The 19941-nt window shown below is 34.0% G+C and overlaps 1 protein-coding gene across 6 annotated transcripts in view; it reads right to left on the minus strand.

Moving 5' to 3' along the window:
* Tcerg1 (transcription elongation regulator 1) overlaps window positions 1–19941 on the minus strand; it is a 66190-nt gene that overhangs the window by 15721 nt on the left and 30528 nt on the right. For 4 of the 6 annotated variants that reach the window (XR_015438776.1, XM_021266164.2, XM_087180442.1 and 1 more), the window contains 7 exons: window positions 13939–14099; window positions 12479–12535; window positions 12263–12329; window positions 11143–11193; window positions 9649–9784; window positions 8773–8862; window positions 3289–3407 (listed from right to left, as the gene is read on the minus strand). Coding sequence is in view for 5 of the 6 variants with exons in the window: in XM_021266164.2 (XP_021121823.1) it covers window positions 3289–3407; window positions 8773–8862; window positions 9649–9784; window positions 11143–11193; window positions 12263–12329; window positions 12479–12535; window positions 13939–14099 (681 nt within the window). In the remaining variant the exon portion in view is untranslated. The remainder of the gene's footprint in view (window positions 1–3288; window positions 3408–8772; window positions 8863–9648; window positions 9785–11142; window positions 11194–12262; window positions 12330–12478; window positions 12536–13938; window positions 14100–19941) is intronic. The other 2 variants (XM_021266165.2, XM_021266163.2) reach the window with 1 other exon arrangement.

Raw genomic sequence — 19941 nt, forward strand, 5'->3', positions numbered from 1 at the left:
GGCCTTGAACTCAAAGCAATCCTCCTGCTTCAGCCTCCAGAGAGCTGGGATTATAGGCATACACTGCCAGACACAGCAACAATTATTTTTAAACAACTACTACAAGCACATTGAGAGAATTAAGGAAAAATAGGGTAAAATGATTAAAAACATGTGCTTTAGTGAATGAATAAATAGTAAGTTTCAACAAATATATGGAAAATATAAAAAAGAACATTAACTGCATTAGGTTAGAAAACTTAACTGGATAGGTTTAATGAGAGTAGACACAGTAGGATAGAGTCATTTACATGTAGTTACATCAATAAAAATTATCCAATCAAAAGAAGAAACAAAAAAAAGATGGGGGGACTTGTAAGATAGCATCAAGTGCTTTAATATGTATTAAATATAAATGTGTTAAATATCAATCACATGTAGTAAATGAAGGCAAAAAAAAAAAAAAAACTAACCAAAAACTTCACAAATTTGATAAAATATACCAATATAGATCCCAAAATCTCAGCAAACTCCAACTAGGCTAAGTAAAAAGATGAGGCCTATAGGGGCTAATGAAGATGGAAGCCTGTCCATGAATACAAAGCATTATGTTTTAATATATATTGGGTAACTTTTTTAATGCTTGATATGCTTGAATGCAGATATGCTTGAAATTTACATTAAAAAGAAAATGACACAGAAGAGACAGGCACAGTTAGGTAATTCTCACCAATCCTGTTTCCCCTTGGAACAAACCCCACTGTTATATTTACTAGCTCTACCAAGGAGTTTTGTGGTAGTGGTCTCTTCCCAATTTAATAAGAAAATTAGTTCACTGGATAGTATTTTGTCACCTTTAAGTTCTTCATTGTACTTAATTCTCTGTACTAAAAATGGTCCTAATCTACATGCTAGAGCTCAATGTACCAATGTAGCTGCTTGCTGACTTTACTTTCTGAAGCAACGTGGACCAGAGACCACTTCAATTTTATCTGCCCAAAAAGAATACCACAGTAGAGTACATGATACAGGACTTAGATCTACAGAAGGGAAACTTCTTTGGAATTTCAGTTATTCCCAGACCCATAAGAAGGTTTTTTTTGGTACCAGGGATTGAACTTGGGTCCTTGTGCTTGCGCAGCAGGCGGCGAAACCACTGAGCTAAATCACCAGCTCAAGAAGTTTTAATAAATGTATTTCACTAACTTGAAAATGAGCTACAGACAACATAAGCATTCATCTAGAAATACTTTAGCATGCAACTACTAAGTAAAGCCTTTTTCTGTCAAAACTACAGTAACTCAAGAAAATTTATTAATAGTCCTTTAATATATAATATCCATATTCAAATTTCCTCAACTTCCCTTAAAAGGTCTTTTACAGCTCAGTCTCAACTACAGTGACCCATGAATTCACTCTTCCAACTTTGTAGGAAAAAGCCCAAGATCACCTGAAGAGTCTGAAATTCTATTATCCCCTGATGAATGTTACATTCTTCTTAGCAATGAATACCTTAAGTTTCTCTTTTTTAGGCTCTTGTAATATTTCATTATAATACTAAATATACTATCTCAAACACCATCTGTTACAGCTTGTGTCTAGATGTGTGTTGTCCCCCCACCCCCACACCCCCAAAGCCTCATGCAGTCAAGGTGGGGCTTTTCAAAGATGGCTCAATCTAGAGTGTGTGATGCTGGGATCAAGGGTGTGAGATTACTAAGTGAGTGCACTGATTGGTTTGTCATTGTTCTTGGTAGGAGTAAGTGTGCCCCACCCTGAGTGTGAGTGCTACCTGCCCTAAGGTCCAGTAGCCTGGATAAAATATAAAGGACAAAGAGGGCTGGTGTCATTGCTTGTCACTTGCTACTCCACTGCTTTGCTGCTCTCTGCCCACCATGAACTCTTTCTTCTCTGTGATGCCCCTCTTCCTTGGAGCCAGCTAATCATGGATTGAAACTTCTACAAACAGTAAGCCAAATAAACCTTTCCTCCTTTAACTTTGGGTGTTGGGTATTTCGTCTCAGCAACGAGAAAAAGTCACTAAGATGCCATCACTCTTCCCTACCTCCATCTAAATAAGCTGATTTTATTAAAAGTACCATTTAACCCAGAGACTCCATAGTTCTACCCTACAGTTTTAGGAATTCTCTATGGAGCTAGGGATGTAGTTCAGTAGTAGAGCACTAGTCTAGTATGCACAAGGCCCTAGGTATGACCCCCAATACTGCAATCTATCGAAAGAGAGAGAAAGAGAGAGAGAGAGAGAGAGAGAGAGAGAGAGAGAGAGAGACAAAGATGGATGGATGGGTGGGTGAATGGATAGGAATTCATAAAAGTTGGCAGCCCACTTCTGTAAGTCCCAGCACTTGGGAGGTTGAGATAGAAGGATTGCCTGAACTCAGGAATTCAAGGCCAGCCTGGGCAAAATAGGAAAAACCAATTCCACGTACTGAGGTATTCACAGCAACGTAATACCACTACCTATCACAACTAAGCCATAAATAGTAATTCTCCCTATTCGTAGTATGATTATCTTACTTTCCTTATGTGTAAAATAGGATAATGAATACCTACATCATACCGACTGTTCTGAGATTCAATGACATATCTGAGTGCATTTAAAAATACATAAGCATATAAAACTCAATACTTGTTGCTATTATAATGCTAGACACACACATTTAAAATGTCTCACTTTCTTCATGCCATTACATGTATTCAATACATATTAACAACTTAACTGAAAATGAGCAATGAGATCACAATCTAGATGTTTAGAAAACTTCAAATGAAAGGTCCTTCACCACCTCAATTTGATCAAGATAATGGTTCTTATCAGCATAAAACTTTACGAAGACAGGGATATATGTTACATCATTAATGAGTTTCTAGAGAAGAACTTATTCCCCACCAGGAAACATTTAATTCAGAAGTACCCTTCTTAGGGTGCCTGAGGGTTTCTTTAAAAGGAAACATTTTACAAAAAGATTAGAAAGGAAAAAACTAATAATCAAGTAAGGAGTTTTCATGTTCAAATATTCAGAAATCCACAAGACATCAATACACACAGACACACAAATGGGGGTGGGGGAAGAGATCTTTGGAGAAAATATACACATACTTTAGACTTTTTTTTTTGAGACTGGGTCTCACTATGTAGTTCAGACTGGCCTTGAACTCACCACGTAGCCTAGGCTGGTCTCGAACTTACAGTGATCCTCCTGCCTCACCCTCTGGAGTGCTGGGATTACAGGCATGCACCACCATGCCCGGCATACTTTTGATTTTTTAAAATATTAAACCACTTACCTTGGATTAAACTTTGCTTCTTCCATCATTTTTTTGAAATCTTCCTTGGCTTGCATTATTTTGTTTTTCTTTTCCCTGCGTTCTTCCTCTGCCCTGGTCTTTACATACTGATCAAACACCTATTGCAAAATATACCAATTTAACAAGTCAATATTTCATATATGTAACTTAACTACCAAAAAGTCTGTCCAAGCTGTAATAGAAAAAATATATTAAGTATAGATAATTAAAAGAAGATTTAGTAAGTCTTACTTTAAAGCTTCAATGAAGTATTACACAAGCATACATCTCTCTGCTTAGGCTTCCAGAATAAAAGAAAAATAATTAAAAGCCTCCTTAATCTGCAATTTGCCCTTAATTATAAAATAAATACATATTATAACTAATTAAAAGAACTTACAAATGTTTAAGAGAAATCACAGTCATCCTAAATTCCCTGTAGGGAAAAAAATGTAACAGTATGGAATCTACAGAATAATTTTACTTCACTGGTTAAGGCAATTATTTTCACCAAAATGTAATCAAGCTTTGTATCTATTCTATAATACTTCCTCCATTTAATAATGTACACTCAAAATGATGAACTGAACATCTAGTTCTTGTTTTCTTCAAATACTTAACAAAATGAAAGACGGTTTTATTTTGAAGTAGTCATAAACCAACATGGGCAGGGAAATGACAGAAAGAGCCACCTGGGAAGCTGCAAAGCAAACAGATGTGGAAAGGATGAAATGGACAGGAGAGAGCTGAATAGAATCCTGCAGTCAAGAAAACAAAGACATAACCTACCTATCTATCTGTGGCTACAAAAACCCTCACATAGTTCAGGAATTGATACCACAAACACAAAAAATGAGGATATGGTAAAGCTACAATAATACTTGATGAAAGGCTGTTTAGGAAGCAGTTAAACTGCTAGATGTCCTCACCAACTTTTTAAAGTTTCCATATACTGGCACTCTTCAGTCCTAATAAAAGGTAAGCAGTTGTTCTCCAGAGCAAAGGGTTGGCAAACCAAGTCCTGAAGATTACTCTTGTACAGTCAAGAACAGTATTTACAGTTTAAATGGGCTGGACACATGAAAATCAAATAAAATTTTAATTTTAGGTTCCATAAATGAAGGTTTATTTGAATACAACCATGTTCATTCCTTTACATGTTGTCTATGGCTATGTTCACACTAAAATAGCAATTATACAGCAGACATAATACGGCCCTCTAAAATATTAGTTATCTGACCCTTTCTATTAAAAATTTGCTAATTTCTGCTCTAAAAGGTAAAACAAAGTATTGCCAGATAAGGTGAACATGAATTAGGAATAAGATATGCCAGTCTGAGAACATTCTCTCATAACCAAAGCAGCAAGACCTTTTTCTTCCTACCCAGGAGAATAGAAGTTCTTATTGGGAATCTGAGCAGCCCAAAACATACTGGCTCCAGGAGATTCTCACAGATCAGCCTTAATCATTCTATAGCAGATACCCTATAAATACAGCATTGCTATCAATCATATCAAAGTTAGTTATACATGCTGAAGAGAGGGAGGAACAGAGTTGTCTCTAACTCCTTTTTCCTATAATACTTTCTTATAAAAGTATTACATAACATATAAAGTCTAAGGGAATTTTTATTAACTTTCTATCGAGGTGGTAAAATTTCATGTCCCTTCTTCTGGGATAGCCCAGGCCAATGCTCAGGAATCACCTTTGAGATGAGATCTCATAGAAAGTTAGGAGTTTTGTTATGCTCCCATGATTCTTCTAATTATTTGTCATGCATCCCAAAACACTTCACTGCATTTTCCTGAAGCAGTTTAAAGTAATTATTTTCTCAATTTCCTTATGATTTTCAGGCTTTTCTGTACATGGGTTTTTCTTCAAAATAAAAAGTTTAGGGCCGGGGATTTAACTCAGTGGTTCTGCCACCTGCCTCACAAGCGCAAGGACCCAATTTCAATTCCTGGTACCAAAAAGCAAAACAAACAAAAGATTTTTTAAAAAATAAATAAAAGTTCACTAAAAATATAAGTCTCTACTATTTAATTTTCATGTCCATAAAATTCAATTTATAATTTGACACTGATTCAGCAGTGGCCTAGATTGACAATCTTGAGTCACGCTAGTAAAGTCTGATTTATGTTGGTAATGTCACCTTAGTATAACAGTCAACATTAAAAAGGTCTCAACAGCACACAGTATATTAAAACGTTTACTTTGAAATAAGATGAGACAACTTATTTTAAGGTGTTACCCTAACTACTATCTGTAACAGTACCTAAAATTCTATATGAAAGTGTGGCTCTCTGAAAAATGTTACTCATTTAAGTTTATTATGACAAAACAAATAAAAACATTTCTTAATCCCTTAAGTGACCTTTTATTCAAAACAAGATTCAAGAAAAATATTATGTTAAAATTTATGGTTACAATTATATAAAATACATCTTGAGAGGGGAGAGAAAAGGGGAAAAGTAAAAAGAATTAAGATATGCTATGTACAGGAACCAACTCCCCAGGATGAATGTAATCATGTAGTGCAAACATGGACTAATCAAAATTAAAGAGAAAGTATGTATTTTTAAAAAATGATGTAAACTACATATAAATCTACAATTAGAAAAAGAACTGAAAGAGATGTAATTTTAAAGTTATTTCCAATGAAATTCTTTGTTTCTTAAAAGCAAAGCACAGGGCCAGGGATTTAGCTCAGTGGTTCCGTCCTTGTCTTGCAAGCTCAAGGACCCGAGTTCGATCCCTGGTACCAAAAAAAAAAATAATTAAAAAAAAAAAAATAAAAGCAAAGCACAAATTTCAGATTATGAAGTTACAGAGTGCAAATGTCTAACTTGGCACCTTTCTGGTTTCTCCTAATCAATTTCTCTCTGCAAATAATAAATACATATAATTTAATGCAAAAGTTAACTTCCCTTTCCTCTCAGTTCTTACCCCAATGGTTTTGAGAAAGAATTCTAAGTAAAAGGTGTAAAAACTTCACAGAGTTTTTGTTTCAGACAGACTACTAAAACTTTTCTCTTTTTAAGCATAATTCTATTAAGATGATAATTACCGGCAGCTTCAGAATGCTCCAAAAACTGGGAAAGAACTTTAATTCTCAAAATATTATAATTTCACTCAAACAGAAATGATAACACTCAGTGCCATGAAGAGTAAATCACAAAGTTTCAGTAAAAGTAAGTCTTCCAGGGGATTTAGATTAGGCACTGGTCCAGACAATACAAACACAGAGCGACAACAAGGCAAAGCTCCTGCACTAATACAATTTATGTGGTAAGAAGAGACATAAAATAACCAATGTAATTTTCCATAATCAGAACTATGGGTGCTATGCAGAAAATAGAGAAGGCAGAGATAATATTCATGTAGATTGATTAAAAAACACTTTGAAAAGTACCTGAATGAAATGAGGGAGCTGGCTATGCCAACGCCTCAAGCAATAATATTCCAGACAAAGGGAATAACAAATACCAGAACATGCCGAGCTTATTCATGGAATATCATGGCCAGTGTGGCTACAATGAACAAATAACAAAAGAGCTTCAAATCAGGCAATGTGGTACGCACTTGTAATCCCAGTGCTTGGGAGGCTGATGCAGGAGGAGCACTGCAAATTAAAGGCCAGCCTAGGCTACGTAGTAAGTTCAAGGCCAGACTGAACTACATGTTGAGACCTTGTCTCAAAAAATAAACAAACAATAAAAAAAAGAAAAGAGCTTCAATGGGTATACAGGAATGACTATATGTAAAATGTTATACACAAGAAACGCTTCAATTTTATCCTAAATCAGTGGTGGCAAACTTATGGCACATGTGCCACAGTGGGCTGCTTGTATCATTTAAACTTCTAAAAGGTTCACCATCAATGTCCTAAATAAAATGGGAAGCACTAAACAGTTTTAGGCAAGGGAACACTGACTTAATTTAACCTCAAACTTTAAAACTAGTTTGGCTGATCTGTGGAAAAAGAAAAACACAACTACAGAGAAGAAAGGGAAGGGGAGGAGAAGGGAGGAGAGAGGAAGGATGGAGGGAGGGAGTTTTGGGAAAAGATCAGTTATGGGCTACACAGATGATGACAGTGTCTTAGATTAGGGTGTAAGTGAGGGAAATGATGAATGAAAGATTAGATGTAGAAAATGTTTTATAAGTAGATTTGCTAATATAACGGAGTGAGAGTAAAGAATCAAGGCTGACTTTTGATAGAGCCATCAACTGAGATATTAGAATGAAATGATCATACATAAATAGTTGAAAAGAAAAAACAGCTACAACACTTCAAATGCAAATCTGAAAAGCCATGCTTGTCCATTACAACTATTTAAACACATGTCTAGAAAACAGTAAGTTTTCTCTCTACATTAAAGTCCATGATTAAGTCTACATGCAAAATGGCACAGACTATGTGGAGAATTATTCGCATCATTAGGTTACAAATATTGAAGATGAACACTAATGTTAACAAAAGAAATTTTACAGCTCAATAGCACTATACCCAGTGGCTCAAATACTCACCATTTTACAGAGATCAGTGTCTGGGTGGTTTAGGTAATTCAGTAATTTATAAGTTGGTTGTGTACAATGGTTTAGAGAAAGAAGTCATCACCGTGAGGTGACACATGTTGCTGAGTTACCATGGAAACCACTTCATGCAACTGTATTTCAGCAGACTGCAGTGGCCACTTCTCTAAGGTTATAATGAAACCAGTTTAACAAATGATACCTAGATGTGGACTTTACGTACGTGTCACGAGACATAAATATGTCTGCGCATCATCTATCTATAACATGTACACATACTGCATCTATATATACATCTTGTACTAGTCCAAAAGATTATAACCAAGCACTCAATGGTGGTCTTATTTTTGGGTAGGATTATAGATTTTTTTTTTTCCTCTTTACTCATCTGCATTTTGCTATTTTTCTACTCTAAATCTGCATCATTTGCCAAATACAAAGCAAATAAATGCACTTGAAATAGATTTTCAAATCACCTTACACATAACCTTACTGTGTATGAGACATAAACACAAAATGTTCACATGAAAACAGCCATGAACAGCGGGATATGGTGGCACACGTTTGTAATTTCAGCACTCCAAGAGGCTGAGGTAAGAGGATTTTGAGTTTGAGCCCAGACCACACAATTTACTAAGTCCCTTCTCAAAATAAATTTTTTAAAAATCTAAATACAGGGGGCATTAGGGTGTAGCTCAGTGTGAAGGCCCTGGGTTCAGCCCCTAGTACTGCAATAAATTAATAAAAGTAATTTAAAAAGCCATGAATATAAGGGCCAAAATATTTCTGAGGCAAAATCTACACACAGACCCATAGATGATTATGTACTAAGATGCAAGTAATCTATTCAGGAAGAAAAAAGAAAAGAACGGCACTTTATTCCCTAACAACCATGCAATCAAGGAATATAAATTTTACATTTCTTACAACGTTGTTTTTCCTTTTACCTGTTTTCTTTCTTTAGGATTAAGAAGTAAGTACCGAGGATCAAAAACTATCTTGTGCAACTCCTTCTCCCATGTGGAAAAAGCAGACACCTTTAAAATAACAAAAAAGTATTGCCTCAAAATTAAGTTTGGTCTAAAATCATAAAGGTCATAATTTTGCTTGAAATCTACAGGACATCTGTTTATAAAGGAGACATAAAAACCATACTGAAGTTTCCATCACTAATAAATGACAAACAGTGGGAGGCTAGCAATAGCAAATTGGCTCTGAACATTTCTATATTATATAGGAATGACACACACAATTACTCATTAAAATAACCACTACTGTGTGACATTTAAAAAATCACTGCATCAAAAAAAGCCTTGAAGATCTGCATTTTGATTTCCCACACTAGCTCCACTCTTGTGAACAATGCTGTAATTTAAAATTGAACAATTTTACTTATTCAAATGAATGTGTGAATATAACCCAAAGGTCAAAATTCTTTTAATAGCTTCTAATATTATCATAAAGTATAAGTTCTCCTTTAATCAACAGCCATTCAAGATATTAAAGGAATTGTATATACCTTACCTATCCGAAGTAGTCCGCCATTCTGTAATGTTAATACTCATGTATACTACTCACCAAAATTATATGACCCAACAAATGTTAAATGTTATTTGTACTTAAAAGAATAGTAAAATGGCATTTAGTTAAACATGATCTGATTAGCCAAGGAAAAGGTTGTTTCAAAAAACGTACAGTAATTTGATAGGGTTCCCTTACCCCCCCACAACATGAGCACTAACCTTAGATTTGACCTTTTAGCAAGACATATTTATATTACTTATACAAAACAGAAATATCTCCCCCAAAGATTGTTTTCTGACCCCTCTCTCTAGCAGCATGTCCTTGAACTGCTTCATTCGGGCCTCCAGAGGGACAATGGCCCTTTCTCGGGCAGCTTTAATTTCAGCTTCCATTGCAGCTTCTTTCTCTGAATCAATGTCTTTATTATCATCTCTCCTATAAAAAATAAAATATAAGGCATCAGCTGACAAAATTGTAACAACGAATCTCACTAAAATCTTAAAATCTAAGGAATTTTCAAGACTCACTACTGAGCAGCATATTTTTGGCAAAAAGAAATTATACTGAGGGTTTCAAAAGGGATACATAACTTTCATTCTAATAATAATAAAATTACAATGAGTTTCTAATGATGTTATAATGGCTACACTGTTAGGAAAAAATAAATACACCTTTAATATGCTCTCTTGCTAATACTAATTGATACATGAAGTAAACAATTTTACAAAAAAAGGAAAAAAGCTTATCTAGCACTGCGTGTAATAACTATGTATTAGACCCAAACAGCACAAAATATAATTGTTCTTGAAATGATATAGGAAAAAATGAATTTTCCAAAATGCTTCATAATTTTATAAAATATTTTTTATAAAATATTTTTTAAATCTAATAAAAAGTGGTGTTATTAATGCTTAGTAATCGCAAACATTTTGAAAATAAAATTAAAATATCTGCAAACTTGGTCAAGTGGACATGTGAGATATACACCTTACCTACCTGACATTTTTATTACTCACTTTGTGGGTGATAAGTTGAGATTTAAGTTGAAGGACAGGTCCCAGAGAGCAACATGGGCCCAGGAGTAGTTAGGTAGTAGTAGTAGGAATTAGAACTGTTCATCAATGACTAAACTACTTCTTGTTTCTCCAAAAATGCACTCAAGGCTAAGACAGGCCCGTTGCTTGTGTGGTACTCAAGTGACATTGTCAATATGAAATCAAGTCACCTCTCAAAACATATGCAACTATGAAAATGGCCTATTATTTATGTAAATAATCCAAAACAGCAATTCAGTGATATTCAGGTGTATTTGAACAGATCTTCCTTAAGTATGATCCACTAAATACACATTATTAAGAAAGAATGTATTCCCTACACAAATGTACTGGAAAAGCAATATAGGGAACTACAGGTAGCCCAGGAGATTTAAACAGAACCAAGGCTAACCCATAAATATGAGAGGTAATAGCAACTTAGGGAATGAGTCAAAAGAAACAGAAGAAACAGTCGGTGACCTGCAGGAACTTACGAGATAGTCTGTGACCTAAGATATGCACAAAACAAACAGGTAAAAGCAATTTGCCAAACAATATACCCTCTTTAAATAATTTATTTAAGAAGTATTTACATAGTTAAAGAGTTAAAAGATATCCAAGAAATATAAAAATAAAAACAAATAACCTTTATAGAATTATATTAAATGAAAATGTCACAATACAAACTATCACTATCTATCTCAATAAAAGAAATAAAAGAAAAACTAAGCCAGGAAAAATAGGCTTTTAGCTTTGTACCTAAATAGAGAAGCTCGGGCAATCCACATAAAGGACTTCTTTGACATTCTCCTGATAAAAGCAGTTAAAAACCTTACAGAGTTGTCTATAAGAACAAACAATTAAAAACAACCTAAAAGTTTATCATCATAGAAACATCCAAAATTATGGTAAATAAACAGAATGAATACAGTCATTTATATTAACAAAACAAATGTTTTATTCTAAAATTTTACTGAAAGAATACAAAATTGTTTTATCACAACTAATACACACCTGTTCAAGAACTAAAATGTCAGTTCTAAAAAGGAGAACAGCTGTGCCAAGGTGATAGATTATGAGTGATTCTTTATAATATATCAATTTACTATTGCCAATAAAAATTTTTAAAAAGAACCACCCTTGATAGGAATTACCATACTTATTTCCTCACCATAACCATAAATTTGGCTGCATTCAATCTGTCCTTTTCTGATTAAAATTATGATTAACCACTCCCTAATCTTCAAATTTTCCTTTTTGCTGCTAAATAATGGTCCCATTCCCCCCATAGCCCACCCCGCTCCAACCTTCCACCCCCCACAATAAGTAACATTCACATTTTGCCCAATTCAGCTTTACAGTATTTGCCACACTAATGCTTCTACTACTCCTAACAGTCTCTTTTTCTCAAAGCACTGTCTAAGCTCATAGGTCCATTCCTCACCAGGTAGTAATGATGAGACTTATGATTAGGTTGTCACAAGATAAATATATAAAAACAGAGAAATCTATGACTTTTTGAGATCTCTGAAGTGGTGTTTTTTGGGAGTCAAGGTGAAAATTTCATTTCTTAATAAAATTTAGACTTGGTGAGTTTCTGTAGAATTAACCTACTAAAATGTCATTGGCTTCACAATAAACTGAGGTATCACTGTACATATTTAAGCAATCCAATCTTCTCCAAGTCTAGCAACAGAAGGGACACCATATATATACTGTAAAACAAAGCTATTTAATATACTGTGTAAGAGAGCAAATAATGACTTCCATCTCCTAAAAACATACATATTACCTGTCCCTTCTGATCACAAACTGATGACCTAATCAACTTTAAAAGGTAAATCTACCTGAAATTACATAAACTATATGTATTACTTACTTCCGTTTTTTTGCTTTAACAGGCTCATCTTCATTAAGTTCTTCCATTAATTCTTGTTCATCTTTAACTGTAAGACAAAATTTGATTAAAACTTTGTCTGAAAATAAGCTAGCAACCACTGAATTACGCAAACATGAGTCTTTCTGCTGATCCCTACCAGAAAACTTGCTTTAATACCATTAAAAAGAAGTTGCAATTTACAGGTATTTCACTCACTTGCACTCATTGACAACTGCCACTTTTGAATGGACAGCATGGTCGGGGTCGGGTGTCCTGGCAAAAACATTTGAAATATCATTATGAACAGTCATATGCATGTATTTCACAGCTCTTTCTTTTAAAAAAATTACTGTTTACATAAAACATCCACCTCTTACTACTTATTTTTATACTTATAAAACATTGAACAAAGTATAATAATTCTACACTTCTTTCCTTACACTAAATTTTCCATTCATTTAAAAATGTTTCTTGCCCAAGTCTTAACTTTACAAATATAACTTTTCTGATTTAGGATTTATGGTGGCTATGATGCATGTTAATCTAATTATCAAATCAAATATTTGAAAACAGACTCAAAACACAAAAGCATATCACATACTTTCATAGCCTCACTCAATACTACAATTATAAAATATTATCCTAACTATAAAACAAATATTGTTGAAGGGGAAAAAAACAGGTGCTTATTTACCTTCAGTACCAGACAAGTACTGATGATGCACTGATTTGGATATCACTTATAAGCAGAAAATGTCAGTACCACAGAAATATAATCCATGAAAATTTCTCAGTCACTATAAATATTAAGACTTGTTTCATTAGAAATACTAAATTATTTTCTGACCAGCTTCTACACTACAGAGGTAGAGTTTCTATAAAAACACAACTATATCTGGGCCGGGGATTTAGCTCAGTGGTTTGGCCGCCTGCTGTGCAAGTGCAAGGACCCGAGTTCAATCCCCGGTACCAATAAATAAATAAATAAATAAATAAATAAATAAATAAATAAATAAAAAAACACAACTATATCAACACAAAGGCAATTACCAATAAATACACAACAAAAATTATGTACAGATAATTGTACTCAACACACTGAAAAGCTGTCTGAATATAAGGTACATTTAGAAATAATCTCTTAAGATTTAAGTGTCACTGTATTCTCAGGAATAAGCCTTATCTATTTCAAAAGACTAAACATATTTTTACAAAATTTTACATTTTGTGTTTTATGAAATTTTAGCAAACAAAATATACTCTGTACAGTTTTGATTATTGCAAAAAAATGTATCGGTAGTCCCAAAAGGTGCTGCAAGGCTTACTGAAGAGCATTTCAGCCAAAGTTCCAACACAGCTATCTTCGACTAACTAAACATTCTGGCAAGGACAGTAAGTTAAAAACGTTTTACAAAAGACAATTTTGTCCAAATTCTTTATATTTTTTATATGTATATGACTTCATTCAAAACAAAATAGCAGTCTATTTTTAAAAATTAAATGTTCTTAATAGCTTGGACATTATCAAAATGTTAAAAGGGGCTGGGGATTTAACTCAGTGGTTCCACCACCTGCCTCGCAAGTGCAAGATCCGGAGTTCATTCCCCAGTACCCCTGCCCAAAATTAAAAGATAATATGTTAAAACTAGAGGATAAATTCCTAATTTAAAACTTACTTAGTTTCTTCATGTCTTCCAATCCTTTTTTATGAGGGGGCTCCTGAATAATTTTGTCAACATCTGCCCTTCCAATCAAATCATCAGGTCGGTCCCACATAGAAAGACGAGTGGTGGGATTATAAAAGAAGACTCGCTCATCACCAGTCCAAACAACACACCTAGGGAATGATTCAATAATACCATTTTCTTATGTTACAGAACCTATTTTGTAGGTAGGTCTTTTAAGGTCAATCTGTCAAAAGGAGGGAGGCACGGGTAGTAAGGAAGGACACGGCCCTCTTTGTAGCAGGTATTTACAGAGAACCAAATATGACTTTTAGAACAGAAGACAGCTGACTAAAGTAAAGATAGCAGAACAGTACAATTAAAAAAATAGAGAAAGAAAAGCAATCTGTAATCAGAACGCAGGGTGTTTAGGAAAATGGTTTGGCACACTCAAATTGGAGAGTACTATATTTTAAACTCACAAAAGGAATGATTTTAGCGGCAACAATAACACTACTAAGCAGTTGTAAAGCTTAAATAGACCATGGCACACCAGCTATTACACAGTAGTCCTTAATATCTCTTATTAGTGAATAATAAACAAAATTCATATATCAAATGCAATCTTCCAAGAAGCCCTTAAGATCTGATTATATCTAATATAAAACATAAGGAAAAGCACCAACTGTACTAGGGCATCATAGCCACACTGGTCCTGTTTTTAACAAGCACACTCAGATAAAATACAAGTATATAAAAAGATTCTATAAAGTTAAAAAAAAAAGACAAAAGTAAGAAAGAGAGTCAAAATTTTGAGAAGCAGAATCAAGGGAGTAAATTTCCCACTTGTCTACACTCATGAGCTCCACGATAATGGAGGGTCCCTAGCTGCAAACAGCAGCTGAAAAGTCCAAATAGAAACCAGGTCTTTATAGCTAAATAATAAATAAAAGTTAATCACAAGTGTCAAGCCCAAAGCAACCTAGATGCTGAAATGACTAAAGGCTGTGTTTAAATAATAAAAGATTAAAGCTACAATACAGAATTCCTGCCAGGCGAGGTGGTGCACTCCTGTAATCTCAGCACTGGAGGCTGAGAAGGGGGAGTGCCATGAGTTTGAGGCCAGTCTGGGCTGCACAGTGAGGTCAAGGCCATCCTTAACTAGTGAGATCCTGTCATAAAAAAAAGTTTGAAAAAAGAGTTCCTGAGATAAACACCTTTGAAAAAAATGAAAAGATAAGTATTTTTCAGTAGAGAAATAAAAATTCTTAAAACAAGGAAAAGTAATTTTAGAAATCAAAAGTAAATGAAATTTTACTAGACTGGCTCAAGAACAGAATAGAAATGATAAAGAAAACAATCAGCCAGGCCAAGGATTCAGCTCAGGGCGGGCAAGGATTTAGCTCAGTGGTTTCGCAGCCCAGCCCAGTTCGCAGGCACAAGGTCCTGAATTCGATCTCGGTACCAAAAAAATAAATAAATAAATAAATAAAATAAAAATCAGAAACTAGATGAATCAGTATCACACCTGAAGAACAGAAGGGTAAAAAATAAATGAACACAGCTTCAGGAAACTGGGATTATAACAAAAGGTCTAACATATGTATATGTAACTGGGGTCTGAGAAAGGGGGTAAAAAAAGAGATGAGAGGCACAAAAAAAACATTTCTGAAGATGTAAAGATCAGAAAAAGCTCCCAATTTGGTAAAGGATACAGATACATATATTAAAGAAGCTCAGCAAATCTTGCACAGGATAAACTTCAAGAAAACTAGACCTAAACATAAGATAAATCTAACAGATGGAAATCAAAAATAAAAAGGAAAAAAAAAAACCCTGATAGCAGTTAGGGGGAAAAAATGTCATCATACATATTAGGAATCACCATGGATTTCTTGCTAAAAATCACAGGGGCCAGGACCGGGGATTTATTAGCTCAGCGGCATAGTGCCTGCATGGCAAGTGCGAGGTCCTGAGTTCGATCCTCAGTACCAAAAAAAAAAAAATCACAGAGGCCAGAATACAGAACATCTCTAAAGTTCTGGGAAAAAAAAGAAGAATCAACCAGAACTTGACATCCGGCAAAAATATCCTTCTGAACTAGGGAAAAAAAAAACTGAAAAGATATTCTCAGATACAGGCAAACTAAGAGATGTACGTCATCTCCAGAAGATCTGTTCAATAGGGTTTTTTCATGTTGAAAGGAAAAGTACAAGGGGAAACCTGGATCTTTAAGAATAAAGGAGAAAACAACAGAAATGGTAAGTATGAAACATATTTTCCCCCTTATATTCTTTAAAATAAGTATGAAACCTCGTAACATTGACTGGTGTGGTTTTCATGCATGTAGCAGTCATACATATGGTACCTATAACATAAAATCAGTAGGTATAGGTTTTTTAAAGTACCTATCTGAAAGCAAGGTTTTCACATTTTACTTGAAGTGCGACAATTATTAACTCTAAAGAGACTGTGGAAGGTAGGTATGCATACTGTAATCCCTTAAAAGAAAAAATTAAAAAAAAAAAGCAAACAAATACCACAAAACACAGACATATTAAATGAAATGCTAAAAAATTCAACTGAAAGTAGTAAAGAGAACAAAATGTAGAGAAGATAAATAGAAAATAATATAACTAAATCCAACCATATAAAAAATTAAATGTTAGTAGTCTCAATACTCCAGTTAAAAAGCAAGAAGCAGGCCAGGGATTTAGCTCAGTGGCACTGCGCCTGCCTGGCAAGTCCAAAGTCCTGAGTTCAATCCCCGGTACCGAAAAAAAAATAAAAAATAAAAATAAAAGCAAGAAGCAATAAAGTATATAAAACCTAAGATAGTATTATAAGGTATCTATAAGAAACAGTTTAAATATGCCATTTTTTAAGAAAAGGTAAAAATAATGGAAAAAGACAGCAGAAAGTATGAATGGCTGCTTTTAATAACAGATAAACTTCAAAGCAAAGACTACAATGAAGAATACAGAAGTTGATTTAGGGCTGGGGATTTAGCTCAGTGGCTTCAATGCCTGCTATGCAGGCACAAGGACCCGAGTTCAATCCCTGGTACCAAAAAAAAATAAGTTGATTTCATAATGATAAAAGGGACAGTTCTTCAGGAAGACATACAATTATAAAATGTGTATAAGCCTATTAACAGAAACTCAAAATAGAACAAGAATGGATTAAGTTAAAAAGGAAAATAATTCTACAATTATAGTAGATTAACACCATTCTCTAAACAACTGACAAACCGAGACCCCTAAAAAAACTAAAATAGAATATATGCTAACCAAAAGAAAAAAAAATCCTAAACAAAACTTTAAAAGAATCAAAGCCATATGATCATACAAAGTACATTCTCTTCCTATAAGGCAATTAAATCAGAAATATATTAGTAAGATAACTAGAAAAACCCTAAATATCTAGAAATAAAACAGACTTCTAAATCATGTGTCAAAGACAAAATTAAAAGTAAAATTTTAAATATGAACTGAATGACAACAAAATATACCATATCAAACTTTGTGGGACATCTCTAGTGTTGCAAAATAAACTTATGGGGCTTTAAATGCATACATTAGAAGAGAACTTTACTAATACCTAAGAACTCACCATAAGAAAACAGAAAAATAAAGTAAACCCAAATGCAAGAATACATAAAAAGGATAAGACACCATGACAAATAATATTTACCCCAGAAATGCAAAGACAGTTTAACATTCAAAAGCCAATTAATCTCCATAATAAATGAAGGAGAAAAAAAAACTAGTTTCACTAGATTCAGTTTGATAATAAACAACAACAACAAAAAACCATTAGCAAACAAGGAAGAGCAAAGAATTTCTTCAATCTAATGAAAGGGCTATGACAAACCTACAGCTAGTATTATATCTGAAGGTAAAACAGAGTGCCACTGATAATGAGAACACAGCAATGATGCCCATTTTCACCTCTTTCATTTAGCACTGTACTAAAGGTCTTATCAAGAGAAAGAAAAATAGTAAGAGGTATAAAAGATCAGAAAAGAAAAATGTTTCTTTTTGCGGACAATGACTGTTTAACCAGAAAATCCCAGGAAATCTAAAAAACCACTATAGTAAGTACATTAGCAAGGTTCTGGGATATGAAGATAATAAACATAATATCTAGGACTAAATTTAATAAATTATATCCAACTCTACAATGAATGAGAAATATTAAACTGAGCAATATTAAAGACCTAAGTAAGTGTAAAAATAAATCATGTTCATGAATTGGAAGAGACAATATTATTAATATACCAATTCTCTCCAACTCATTTATAGATTCAATGCAATCTCAACTAAAGTTCTTTTGTCACAAAACTGCCCTAAACTAGTAATAGGTAGGACACTGATATGCAGTTCAAGCTGGCCTTTAACTATGCGGCCCTGACTGGCCTTGAACTAGTGGTGATCCTCCTGCCTCAACCTCTCGTGTTGGGATTACAGGCACCCACCACCACGCCTGGCACCATATAAATCTCGTAGAAGTGAAATGTACTTATGTCTGCAACTTTTAACACATCAATAAAATAAGACTGACTCACAGATGCATTGTGGGATGGATTAAGTGATAAAGCAAACATGGCAAAATGCTATCTATAGAATCTAGGTGGTCAATACATGTTCACTGAAGAACTGTCTAAATGTTTCCATAAGTTTCAAATATTTCATAATAAAATACTGGGGGGAAAAAGCACTGCAGAAACAAAATTTACAGAAATACGGCAGGAAAGAAAAAAATTCAGTGCCATTCTTAGTAAATATAAAATCCACTGAAGTTTGGAGATTAATTTTTTTGTAAATTAAAACATAAAACTAAAGACAAACCATAGCAATAAAGAGGCAGTTAACACTATGCACAATAGTTCATGACCATCAAAATAACAAGTTAAAACTGTCCACTGCAAGCTTAATCATTAGTGGAAAAAAACATAATTTGTGACCTTTGCAAAAACTCTTAAAGCCAGAAACCAGAGCTTTAATAATCTGGGACAATATAAAATTCTTCTAATTTTAATCGCTTTATTAATTTTTCAAAAATTGTCAAACTAAGTTCATGAAATATCAGGAAAAAAATTCTAACATAGGTTATCATGAAATTTTATGTTTTAAATTTAGTTTATCTCCAAAGAAACAATTTAAAGGGCAATATTTGAAGAAATCAAGAAAGATTTGTCTCTTGGCTTAAAGTTAACACATTTTAAGAAATATAAAATTATAAAATAAAGAATTTAAGTTACACTGAGAATACCTTCCTTCATTGATATTTGAAAGATAATCTGAATAACTGCTTATCTTTCAAGCATTCAGATGAGGAACGCAAAAGCAATAGAAATATATTGGATTTGGAGCATGGTAGAGATGCTTCCTAAGACATCAAACTCAAAAGCTATTAAAAAAGTAAATCTGACCTCATCCAAATATATGTACACACATATATGTTTCGTGTGCTATAGTTTAGACTCAGGGTCTCCTGCTGAGGGCCGGGGATTTAGCTCAGTGGCACCGTGCCTGCCTCAAAAGCACAAGGTCCTGAGTTCGATCCCCAGTACCCAAAAAAACAACAATAAAAAAAAATCTCTGAGCTATATCCCAGGCCAAAATATAAAATTTGTACATGATAAGATATCAAAACAAAAGACTGAAACTATAATACATGTAAAAGTCAAAGGGTTATATACCATTAAGGTGGGGAAAAGCCCATTAAAAAAGTGAGCAAAATGGGCCAGGGATTTAGCTCAGTGGCACAACATCTGCCTCAAAAGTGCAAGGTCCTGAGTTCGATCTCCAGACCTCCCACCCAAAAAAAAGCAAGCAAGCAAGCAAAAACTGTGCAAACTGAGGGAACGTGGGGTTGGTTACTGGGTTTTCATGTACATACACAAGCAGAAGTAACAACCTCAGGAATATAGTCTTTGAATACAGACTGCTTTCGTAACTTTGACTTTAAAACCGAATACATATTTTCAATAATTTTTTAAATGAGTTTGTT

This window comes from Heterocephalus glaber, unplaced genomic scaffold (genome assembly GCF_053883595.1).
Source record: "Heterocephalus glaber isolate CG9 unplaced genomic scaffold, H.glaber_assembly_v1.0 deba00001463, whole genome shotgun sequence".
In the NCBI taxonomy this organism is placed as follows: domain Eukaryota; kingdom Metazoa; phylum Chordata; class Mammalia; order Rodentia; family Bathyergidae; genus Heterocephalus; species Heterocephalus glaber.